The sequence below is a fragment of the Lithobates pipiens genome, unplaced genomic scaffold, assembly GCF_037356315.1.
Source record: "Lithobates pipiens isolate NorthernLeopardFrog02 unplaced genomic scaffold, aLitPip1_a1.2 Scaffold_18, whole genome shotgun sequence".
Taxonomy (NCBI): Eukaryota; Metazoa; Chordata; class Amphibia; order Anura; family Ranidae; genus Lithobates; species Lithobates pipiens.
Window position 1 is genome coordinate 131,090,999 of NW_027507758.1, and position 12,455 is coordinate 131,103,453.

The window sequence follows — 12,455 nt, forward strand, 5'->3', positions numbered from 1 at the left end:
TTTAATTAAACCAATGTAAGTATATACATTTGCCTTGGCATCAGTCTCTTGCAATCCTCTGTCCAGCTGTGCTCTTGTGCTCATGTGCTAACAAGGAGCATGCTGATAGGAGGAGGACAAGTATACGGGTCACTCACTCACTCACTCACTAAGGAAGCAGAGATGAGCCCATCAGTTTGCTGCTTCTCCTTTCACTGTCCAGTCATAGGCTGAGGGAAACACAAGCCCCACAAGTGTAAGTTACATGCAACAGAGAACAATCAGGTCTTCTGCCCTACCAGACAGCTTTGTGATGTTCTTTGCCATGAAAAAGCCCTCATATACTGTATTTCAACCAGTTTGTTTAGCTGTTCTCCTGGAGTTCAACTTTTAAAGGAACAAAGAAAGCAGACTATGTAACATAATATATTTGACATTTTTTTTCTTTTTAACCTTAAAGCGATATTAAAGCCTTGTTTTTTTTAATTTCTAAAATAACAAACATGTTATACAGTGGTTTTGCACAGAGCAGCCCGGATTCTCCTCTTCTCGAGTCTCTCGCTGGAGCTCTTGGCCCCTCCCCCCTGCCAGATGCCCCCACAGCAAGCTTCCGAGCCGCAGCTCTGTGTATCCATTCATGCACAGAGCCATGGCTCAGCCCGCCCCCTTCGTCCCCTGATTGGCTTACTGGCTGTGATTGGCTCCCGCTGCTGCCAAAAGCCAATCAGGGGTTTGAGTACCGGGAGAGGCAAGGCTCTCATGGAGATCGCTGGATCGAGAGGGGGCTCAGGTAAGTATTATGGTTATGCTGCACACAGAAAGTTTTTTTTAACTTCATGCATAGAATGCTTGAAGGAAAAAAACCTTGTGGCTTTACAACTACTTTAATGCATTCTCCGCATTAATTTAAAAAACCTTTAGTGATGTAGCTCCCTCCCTAAATACTTACCTGAGCCCAATCTTGTTCCAGCACTGCTCTCTCTCTCCTTGCCTCCTCACAGGACTCAGATACAGCAGCGGGAGCAGGGCCAAGCCACACTGTGTGCGCCAATTGACACACACAGTCCAGCTTGGGATCGAGCCCACATGAGTGCTCCCATAGCAAGCAGCTTTCTGTGGGAATACTCGGAAGGCAGGAGGAGCCACAAGCGCCATCGGGGGACCCAGGAAGAGGAGGTTGCGGGCTGCTCTGTGCAAAACCATTGCACAGAGCAGGTAAATTTACCATCTTTATTATTACAAAAAAACGGAACCTTTACAATCACTTTATTCATATAATACATTTAACAAAATGGAGTTTATAAAAGATTTATAGACAGTAGACAGGGGCTATGCAACCTAATGTAAATATAGCACAACCATGCAAACCGATGTGCAACTGAATGACCAGTGTGAGATAATGTTCAGGATTTGAATGTGTACTTTGAGGGAACCATTATGGTTCAACACAACAATAATTTGGTTTTAGAACAGGATAATATGAGTGTTAGTTAGGCCGCGAACACACGGGCGGACTGTATGGCCTACTTAGTCCGTCGAAACACATTTCAGCGGACAGTCCGCTCGTGTGTGGGCTTCAGCGGACTTTTTCAGCGTGCAATCTGGCGTACTAAGTATTTCGGAATTTCCGTAATTCTGTCCGTCATACTTTGGTTTCAGCGGACAATCCGCTCGTCAGTATGCTAGTTCGACGGACTAAGAATGGCGCATGCTCAGAAAGGATTTACACGGCGGAAGGGTGCATTGCTGTGTATTGGACTTCCTATTTCTAGTCCCGTCGTACGTGCTGTACACGTCATCGCGCAAGCTTTCGTCGGACTGTTTGGCTATCCGTGTGTGGTCAAGTCCGTTCATTCGAAAATATGACGGACTGTCCGTCGGATTGTATGGCGGACTAAGTAGGCCATACAGTCCGCCCGTGTGTACGCGGCCTTATACATATGTTTTTTACTATTGCTGTATAGATCTAGCCCTGTAAAGTTCCCCTGGCAATCACCTTCCTTTGTTTTTATTTATCTGACAATTAGAAAAGTCCTTTTTTTGTTGTTGTTTACACTCATGCCATCCATTGCCCTCCATATAACAAAAAAGAAAAAATATGTGGGCTTAACTAACCAATGTGGTTTTTGCATGTGAATACAAGGTGTTCTTTGATTGGAGGAGGGGTGAAGAAGTCTATGGCATCCCACTCCTCCAAACACAGAACACCCTGCATTCAGCGCAAAGAATAAAATACATTTATGAATGTAGGGGGTGGAGAGTTAGCAACTCAATATCAGAGCTGTACTCCAGACAGACCTGCAGGTTTTAGCGCTTACCAAGGTGTATGGAGTAATGAAATATCATTAGTGGAAAGCAGTGGCGGCTGGTCCAGCTGGGGAAGGGCGGCAAACAAATTAGTTATTGGTAATTAGGACCCGCTCCCTGATTGGCTGGGAGGAAAAGCAGAAAGACAATAGCGAATATTAATTCGCTATTGTCACACAACTGGGTGGGCTCAGGGCGCAGTGCTCTGCACCCCAAACACACCCTGTTTTTAAGCCAATTAGAGCCTCAGGCTCTAGTAATGTGCTTCCAACAAAAAAAAAACCCCATAGAAATCCATGTGTCCAGCGTCCCACATGTAGATTAGGGGCCAGGTGCATGGATTAGGGGGCAGTATCCCTGCACCCCTAATGGAGTGGCCGCCAGTGGTGGAAAGTTATTTTTACATTGCAAATGTAAAATCATTTACACAATCTTACTTTGGACTGTTAAGATTTCTGTGTCAGTATCTATGGCACCAAGCCTCTCCTCATCATGTGTCTTTGGACTATTGAGCAACATAAACATCCAAAACCCAGAGAAGTGGGTTTATAAGGACTCTGTGGAACATTTTTTTTATCTGCGGCCAGTGGGGTTTTACTGCAAATCACTAACCTGAAGCATGAGCTGACTATTAGCCCTTATACACACGGTCGGACATTCCGACAACAAAATCTGTAGGATTTTTTCCAACGGATTTTGTCCGAAACTGGTGTTCACGGTCGGACAAAGTTGTCGGAAAATCCGATCGTTCAGAAAGTGATGACGTTCGTTCGTTGCGATGGGACTACGTTCAGGCTAGTAGCCAATAGCTTTGGTCTTGTAATTTGATCTGAGCATGCGTGGCACTTTGTCCGATCGGAATTCTCTACAAACGATCAGACAAAGTCCGATTGGATCATGTTGTCGGAAAATTTTATATCCAGCTCTCAAACTTTGTTGGTCGGACATTGCGACGGAAAAAGTCAGATGGAGCCCGCACATTGTCGGATTATCCGACAACGCGGTCCGATCGAACATTTTCCGTCAGAATTTCTGACTGTGTGTACAAGGGCTAAGGGTTAAGATGGCAGCCTGGATATGAATTTACAAATGTCATAGTTTATGTTTGATAAGGGGATACTAGTTTTAGGAAGTCAAATAGGCCTACCTGGGTGATGCAAAAGTGCACTGTCATCTGTATGTGGGTAATTGTGTAACAATGGCAACTTAAAGATAAAAATAAAAAATGTATACAATAAATGGTTATTTAGTATGGGGTGTTTGCCGCTTAACTGTCTCTATCTTTTTCACTGTTCAAAGAAACTGATCTAAAAAGAACAGTGATATAGTATGAGTGTCCTTCAGTGGGTGTATGAAACCATAAAACTGCCAGCTCCTTTTCACTGTCCCTCTGAGTATTGCACGCTGAACAGGAACACTTTAATTTTACAGAAAATTTACTATCAACTTTAGCTAAATGATTATAAATCAACTTTAACTCGACCCGGTTTGTTGAAAATATGACAGCACAGTAAAAATAGCAAGCCACAATTACGCTCCATGCATACATGATTATTCTACCTGGAACAATGTAAAAAGCATTTTTCTCACCTTCAAAGTTCCAGTTAAGATGTTTTGTGCTGCAGAGATTAGGTCTTCCTGGTGCTTTCGACCAGTAGGTTGAATACAGAGTTTCTGCACTGACAGCAGGATGGATTTTCCAGTTATCAGAAGGTTATTTGCAGTTTGCACCATTTCCTTTCTTAGAATACCATCATCACACTCCTCACCCAATCTGTGCAGGGAAGCAAGATAGTATTATTCTCTAAAGAAGCAAAAAATGGGTTTACCAATTTCTTTCTCTGGGGAATATTTCTAAAGTGGTGTAAGTAACACTAATGCTACGTACACACGAGCGGAATGTCCGACAGAAAAAGTCAAACGGAAGCTTTTCATCATATATTCCGATCGTGCGTATGCCTCATCTGAGTTTTTTTTTTAACGAAAATTCTGACGGACCTAGAAATTGAATATGTTCTAAATATTTCCGACGGAACCAATTCCTATCCGGAAAACCGCTTGTCTTTATGCTGTTCCGACGGACCAAAAACGGCGCATGCTCTGAAGCAAGTACGAGACGGAAACTATTGGCTACTGGTTATTGAACTTCCTTTTTTTAGTCTCGTCGTACGTGCTGTATGTCACCACGTTCTTAATGTTTGGACTTTGGTGTGATCGTGTGTACGCACGACAGTTCAGCGGAACTCCGTCTGAAAAACCTTCAGAGTTTATTCCAACGGGAAAACCGGTTGTGTGTACGCGGCATAAAAGCACATTCACTGCACATTTGGCTTTGTAATATCATATTCCTTAGTAAGATTTATCTGCATGTTCATTGCATCAAGCACCAACATTCACCAACATCTGTCCTTCAATAGGAAATATCACCTATTAAATTGACAGTACTAGTTATTTACGCCAGTACTTGGTATAGACTGTGCTGCGGAAGTTGAACGGAGCAAATACAGTATTTGCTGTAGGATAGGTTGGCATTAAAGCAAACCCACTGCCTTGCTCTGCATATGTAAAGCACATGTTTGCTTAAATGGTTAAGGGCTCATGTAGGGTTTGGATAAAAGTAAGTTAGGACTTATGCACATGGGTTTGATTGCTTGTCCACTTTAAGCTACTTTACATTGGCATGTATGGGGAGAAATACAGTTCACGTGAAAAGAGAAATGTCCATATATTCAGAAAAAATAGGGAGGTGCCTCATTCTATGAGAATGCTTTTTTTTAGCATCCGGTAGCTGCACTATTCTTTTCTTAAACAGGCATTTGCATCAAATACTGTGTGAAAGAAGGCCTATTTTTTTTTTTGCTATGGGCCTGTGTGCAAGAACATTAGTTGTTCTGTGGACCTGCAACAATTTAAGAGCCATGTCACACTGACGTCTACACATCTTAGATTAGAGTCCCCTCTTAGGTCAGAAGCCACACTTAGTTTAGAGTCCCCCTTTAGATCAGGAGTCCCCCTTGGATCAAAAGTTCTCCTTTAGATGAGTCCCTTTTACATCAGGGTTTCAACTTTAAATCAGAGTCCCTCTTACCTTACAGAAGGGAGCCGGAAGCCAGGAAGCAGAGCATCTCCTCACAGAGTAAGTTCCATCCTGCAGTGCGTGTTGGGGAAGCATGTAGGCAGGTGAAATTCGGCCTCCCTGCATAGGTGGCATTGTCTGCCAGCTGCCACGCAGAGAGTAGCTGAGGGTAAGGGGAACCCATGTTCCTCTGAGACTTTCCTTAGGTGTCCCCAGGGGGGCAGCTGTCTAATTAGATGCTGCCGCCCTGGTTGACCTCTGCAGCCATCTTAAGGATGGGCAGTGCTAAAAAATAGCACTGTCCCCCTTCAGTTGGCATGTATTTTCAAATTGGTTAGATCAGGGACAGTAACCTTCTGGCTAGGGACAGTAAATCTAGTGCAGGGAGAGGTTCCAGTGGAAGAGGGGCAGTCCATTCTAGGGTCCACTCTTCTGTGTCATCAGCTAGGAGCTTCTCCATCTTCAGGAGCCTTGTTGCCATACAGCCTTCCAGCCAACTACTCTGTGAGATGCTGTTGGCATTATTAGTGTTATGGTAATCCCCTGCAACTCCTTGTAAGTGCTGCTGTTACAGTCTGGCTGTGTTACAGTGACTCTGTTACCACCTTGTCGGAACTCTTCTGTTAAATATATGTTAACACAATACCTGCTCTGTGTTTGTTCACTCTACTCTAGGCACCCAACTCTGGGCCCCCTCACATTTGGGCCATCGGTTGCTAGGACTATAGTGTTCCTAGCAACCAATGACTAGGGATGAGCCCGCAGTTTTAGTCGAATGTAAGTTCGACTTGAACATCGGGTGTTCGTTTGCTTGCAAACAAACCAAACATATGGAGCGTTCGTGGGAAATTCGAGTGCCGCAGAACGCCCCATAGTGCACTGGCATTTATGATTTCTTGGCCATTTTTCAGAGAATATGAATGATAACACAAAAACTTTTCTTTCACTCATGGTTAGTGTTTGGCTGAAGTCATTTATTATCAATCAACTGTGTTTACTCTTTTAAATCATAATGACAACAGAAACTACCCAAATGACCCTGATCAAAAGTTTACATACCCTGGTGATTTTGGCCTGATAACATGCACACAAGTTGACATAAAGGGGTTTGAATGGCTAATAAAGGTAACCATCCTCACCTGTGATCTGTTTGCCTGTAATTAATGTGTGTGTAAAAAAGGTCAATGAGTTTCTGGACTCCTGACAGACCCTTGCATCTTTCATCCAGTGCTGCACTGACAATTCTAGATTATAGAGTCATGGGGAAAGCAAAAGAATTGTCAAAGGATCTGCGGAAAAACGTAGTTGAACTGTATAAAACAGGAAAGGGATATAAAATATATCCAAGGAATTGAGATTGCCAATCAGCAGTGTTCAAACTCTAATCAAGAAGTGGAAAATGAGGGGTTCTGTTGAAACCAAACCACAGTCAGGTAGACCAACTAAAACTGCAGCCACAACTGCCACGAAAATTATTCGGGATGCAAAGAAAAACACACAAATAACTTCAGGTGAAATACAGGACTCTCTGAAAACATGTGTGGCTGTTTCAAGATGCACAATAAGGAGGCACTTGAAGAAAGGTGGGCTGCATGGTCGCCAGAAGAAAGCCATTACTATGCAAATGCCACAAAGTATCCCACTTATAATACGCCAAACAGCACAGAGATAAGCCTCAAACCTTCTGGCACAAAGTCATTTGGAATGATGAGACCAAAATGTAGCTTTTTGGCCAGAACCATAAACGCTACATTTGGAGAGGAGTCAATAAGGGCTATGATGAAAGGTACACCATTCCTACTGTGAAGCACAGAGGTGGATCACTGATGTTTTGTGGATGTGTCACCCCACGACTGCAGTCTTTTTGCGATGACAGATGTTATATAGGCAAGAACGGGGCCACCCAGTGACCCCGCCCCTTCTGACACCATGTGCCATCAGAGGGGGGCGGGGTCATCTGGCTACATCAGTGGGTAGCCCCGCCCTTGCCTTTATAACAGCAGTTAGCGGGATGCCTCCCATCGAGGCAGAACTTTTTTTTTCTATTTTTTGGGTTCTTCGGCGCCGTGATTGATGAAGGATGGACATCACGGGACACTTTTTTTTAAATAAAGCAATTTTTTAAAAACTGTCTATTGTAGTTTTTATCTTTTGCCACTTTTTTTTGGTGAATGGGTAGGGGTACAATGTACCCAATACCCACTCACATGGGGGGGTGGGATTGTTGCTTCCAGATTCCGATAAGCCCCCCACCTGCAAACCCCTACAACCACCGGGCAAGGGTTGTGGGGATGAGACCCTTGTCCCCATCAACACAGGCTCTTCAATTAGGCAAATTAGGCGGATGCGGTGCCCCTGTGAGTGTGAGGCCTAATTAGAGAGCCACCTCTAATGCTGCTGTAATCTCCCTTTAGCAACCCCATTAGGCTGTGCGGCAGCAGCAGCATGGGTACACCCTGTAAAAAAAAATTTTATTTGTGAGATTAGGACTGAAATATAAACAGTATAACATATATACCATAGATAATAGTAAACTGTACCTTATTGAAGTGTAAGCAAAGTTCTCTGTAGCTTTGGATAATTCTTCTGCCATCTGTTCTAAGTTACAGCTTGCTCCGGTATATTTGCTGCCATCACACTCCAAAGCAATAACCAAGTGACAGAGCTGTACCGCCATTGGAGAAATTATCCTGTCTACAGTTTTGGTTATAAATAATGAAGTGATATCACAGTATGACGTGAAATCCATTGAGTCCTGAATAGTAATAAAGAAATAAAATCTTTCTAAATTTACCAAACAAAACTTGGCTACTTTTAATTGAAGCATGCAGTAATTAAAGTGTGCCTTATGCTAAATCCTTTTTTAACTGACTTTCATTGTGGAGGTCCTCTTCTACTTTCAGTCCCAGAGACACAGCAGGGAGTAAGAGGAGGTCTCTCCAAAGTAAGGAGATATCCCCTCCTAATTGTCATCTGGACACATTTCCCGAATGGAGGATTTTCTCTTACTTCCTGTTCCTGTGATAATTAAAAAAATTATAGGAGTTGTGGTCACCAGGACCAATAGTGAGAGTAAATCTCTCCAGCAGTGACACAATCAGAAATAAAAACCTGACAGAGGTTTCAAACCTTCCCCAGTTTTGGCTTTACACAAAAAACAAAAATAATATATAGTATATAGTATAATATAATAAACTTTGTGAGAAGGTTAGAGTAAAGCTCACCAGACATAAGGATCCTTGGCATGTTGGATGTTGTCGAAATTACCCCTTTTTGGAAAGAAGACATTCCAAGGTATTTAGTAAGAGGCATGATGAGTTTTTGAAGTTGTCATTTTTTCCCACAATTCTTTGCAAAATCAAGATTTTTTTACTTTTTTTTTTTTTTCACAAAATTGTCATATTATCAGTTTATTTCTCACACACAGCATATGCATACCACAAATTATACCCCAAAACACATTCTGCTATTACTCCCGAGTACGGCGATACCACATGTGTGAGACTTTTACACAGTGTGGCCACATACAGAGGCCCAACATGCAGGGAGCATCATCAGGATTTTCTCTTACTTCCTGTTCCTGTGATAATTTAAAAAATTATAGGAGTTGTGGTCACCAGGACCAATAGTGAGAGTAAATCTCTCCAGCAGTGACACAATCAGAAATAAAAACCTGACAGAGGTTTCAAACCTTCCCCAGTTTTAGCTTTACACAAAAAAACAAAAATAATATATAGTATATAGTATAATATAATATACTTTGTGAGAAGGTTAGAGTAAAGCTCACCAGACATAAGGATCCTTGGCATGTTGGATGTTGTCCAAATTATAAATGTATTTGTAGCCAGGTGCTTGGCTAGAGACAGAAAGCAATTTAGGACTTTCTGTGTCTCCCAAAGGACTTCAGCTGCATGGGTTAACACTACATTGCCTCCATTCACCAAGGGAGCTGACAAGCAGAAGGAGAAACTTGATGCTTGGCAGCATTAAATCACGGGAGATGAAGTTCAGGAAAGAAAATTTGCTATGACAGTTAATGTACTATTGGGCTACAATTCCCATTCCTCTTTTCCTCCAGATGTAAAGAGTGCCCCCTTGTCCACTGTGATGACCTTAAATTAAATAACCAAGTTCACTATATAGACCACTTATTTATTTACACATGTTGATGATGTCCCCCATAGTAAACTTGAGGGGAAAAAGCAAGCCTCTCCCTACAAGGTAAAGGCATAATGTGTTAGTATGCAGTGCATATTAGCACATTATGAAAGACTTACCTTGAAATGAAGCCCTCTAGTGGTGCGCTGTCACCACTGCAGAGGCTTCCATTGTCGCTTGGTCTTCCTTCCGTGTTTGCAGGCTCCGGCCGCTTGAATGGCCGAGTCCCATTGACATCACTCCCGTGCATGCGTGAGGGAATCTCAGCCGCGGCATACAGTTTTGAAGGAATGACATGGGTATGCCGTTCCTTCAGAGTACATGTGGCGGTGACGTCACTGGCTGCTGCTCACTAGAATATCTCCTAAACGGTGCATGTTTAGGAGATATTAATTTTACTTACAGGAAAGCTTTATTGTAAGCTTACCTGTAGGTAAAAATAAAACAGAGTTTACTAACACTTTAATCTCCTCTTCTCAAGAGAGAATTCAGCTAATCTTTCCTCATACCTGAGCTCCTTCATATCTGCCTCTTATCAGTTTGGTTGCACTTCTCTGCACTTTCTCCAGTTCCCCAATATCCTTTTGTGAACTGGTGTCCAAAACTGAACTGCATATTCCAGAGGTCCTATTAATGATTTGTAAAGGGGTATAATCTCTCTCTCTCTCTCTCTGCAGTCCATGCCTCTTTTAACCACTTGACCACTGGGCACTTAAACACCCTTAATAACCAGACCAATTTTCAGCTTTCGGTGCTCTCACATTTTGAACGACAATTACTCAGTCATGCAACACTGGACCTATATGAAATTTTTGTCCTTTTTTTCACACAAATGGAGCTTTCTTTTGGTGGTATTTAATCACGTTTTTTATTTTTGTGCTATAAAAAAAAAAATACAGAAAATTCTGTAAAAAAATTAATTTTTCTTTGTTTCTGTTATAAAATTTAGCAGATTAGTAATTTTTCTTCATAAATGTTGGCCAAAATTTATACTACTACATATCTTTGGTAAAAATAAGTACAAATTGGTGGATATTATTTGGTCTTTGTGAAAGTTATAGAGTCCACAAGCTATGGTGCCAATATCTGAAAATTGATCACACCTGAAGTACTGACGGCCTATTTCAATTCTTGAGACCCTAACATGCCAGAAAAGTACAAATACCCCCCAAATGACCCCTTTTTGGAAAGAAGACATTCCAAGGTATTTAGTAAGAGGCATGATGAGTTTTTTGAAGTTGTCATTTTTTCCCACAATTCTTTGCAAAATCAAGATTTTTTTTACTTTTTTTTTTCACAAAATTGTCATATTATCAGTTTATTTCTCACACACAGCATATGCATACCACAAATTATACCCCAAAACACATTCTGCTATTACTCCCGAGTACGGCGATACCACATGTGTGAGACTTTTACACAGTGTGGCCACATACAGAGGCCCAACATGCAGGGAGCACCATCAGGCGTTCTGGAGCACCCAGGACAATTCTGACATTTCTCTCCTACATGTAAAAATCATCATTTATTTGCTAGAAAATTACATAGAATCCCAAAACATTATATATGTTTTTTTAGCAAATACCCTGGAGAATACAATGGTGGTCGTTGCAACTTTTTATCTCGCACGGTATTTGTGCTTAAAAAAAAAAAACACAGTAAAGTTAGCTCAATTTTTGCATAATGTGAAAGATGAAGTTACGCTGAGTAAACAGATACCTAACATGTCACTCTTCAAAATTGCACACGCTCGTGGAATGGCGCCAAACGTCGCTACTTAAAAATCCCCATAGGCGACGCATTACATTTTTTTTACTGGTTATATCTTTTGAGTTACAGAGGAGGTCTAGGGCTAGAATTATTGCTCTCGCTCTAACGTTCGCAGCGATACCTCACATGTGTGGTTTGAACACCGTTTTCATATGTGGGCGGAACTTACATATGAGTTCGCTTCTTCATGCGAGCACATAGGGACAGGGGCGCTTTAAAAAAAAAAAAAAAATTTATTGTTCATTTTACTTTATTTATTTTAGTTTGACATTTTTTTCCCCAAAAATAAATTTTTTGATCACTTTTATTCCTATTACAAGGAATGTAAACATCCCTTGTAAAAGGAATATGGCATGACAGGGCCTCTTTACAGTGAGATATGGGGTCAATAAGGCTGGGAAGCCTGAAATAAAAAAAAAAAAAGATTCTGGCTTTGATCGTATTGGTGAGTCGGTAGAAGCACCGGAGGGTGGCGGGAGGGGGGGATGTCTATGGCTGGGTATTGCAGGGTATCACCGACTATGGCTGGGTATTGCAGGGTATCTCCGGATATTGCATGGTATCTCCAGGTATCGCAGGGTATCTCCGGGTATTGCAGGGTATCTCCGAGTATGGCTGGGTATCTCCGAGTATGGCTGGGTATCTCCGGGTATGGCAATTTATGGCAGGGTATTGCAGAATATTGGCAGTGTATTGCAGAGTATTGGCTGGAATTGTACTGCAGAGTATTGGCGAGTACTGCAGAGTATTGGCGGGTATTGGCGGTGTTGCAGAGTATTTGCGGGTGTTGCAGAGTATTTGCGGGTTTTGCAGAGTATTGGCTGGTGTTGCAGGGTATTGGCTGGTGTTGCAGAGTATTTGTGGGTGTTGCAGAGTATTTGCGGGTATTGCAGAGTATTTGCGGGTATTGCAGAGTATTTGCTGGTACTGCAGAGTATTGGGGGGTATTGCAGAGTATTTTCTGGTACTGCAGAGTAATGGCAGGGTATTGCAGAGTAATGGCAGGGAATTGAGGGGTTAAATTTCGGTGAGCAGCGATGTGGGCACTGCAGATGCAGCCCACAGCGCTGCTGGCACCGATCTCTTCCCCCACCGCTGTACCGATCGGTACAGAGAGGGGGAGGGAGGAACCGGAGTCATAACATGACGCCGGTTTGTTTACAAG

At 42.3% G+C, this 12,455-nt stretch overlaps 1 protein-coding gene across 1 annotated transcript in view; it reads right to left on the reverse strand.

The window, feature by feature from the left end:
• The window catches only part of LOC143986687 (uncharacterized), a 29,434-nt gene that overhangs the window by 10,854 nt on the left and 6,125 nt on the right, over positions 1-12,455 (reverse strand). Inside the window, exons 2-3 of the mRNA XM_077485094.1 lie at positions 7,903-8,117; positions 3,877-4,060 (exon numbers count right to left, since the gene is read on the reverse strand). Coding sequence (XP_077341220.1) covers positions 3,877-4,060; positions 7,903-8,117 — 399 coding nt within the window. The remainder of the gene's footprint in view (positions 1-3,876; positions 4,061-7,902; positions 8,118-12,455) is intronic.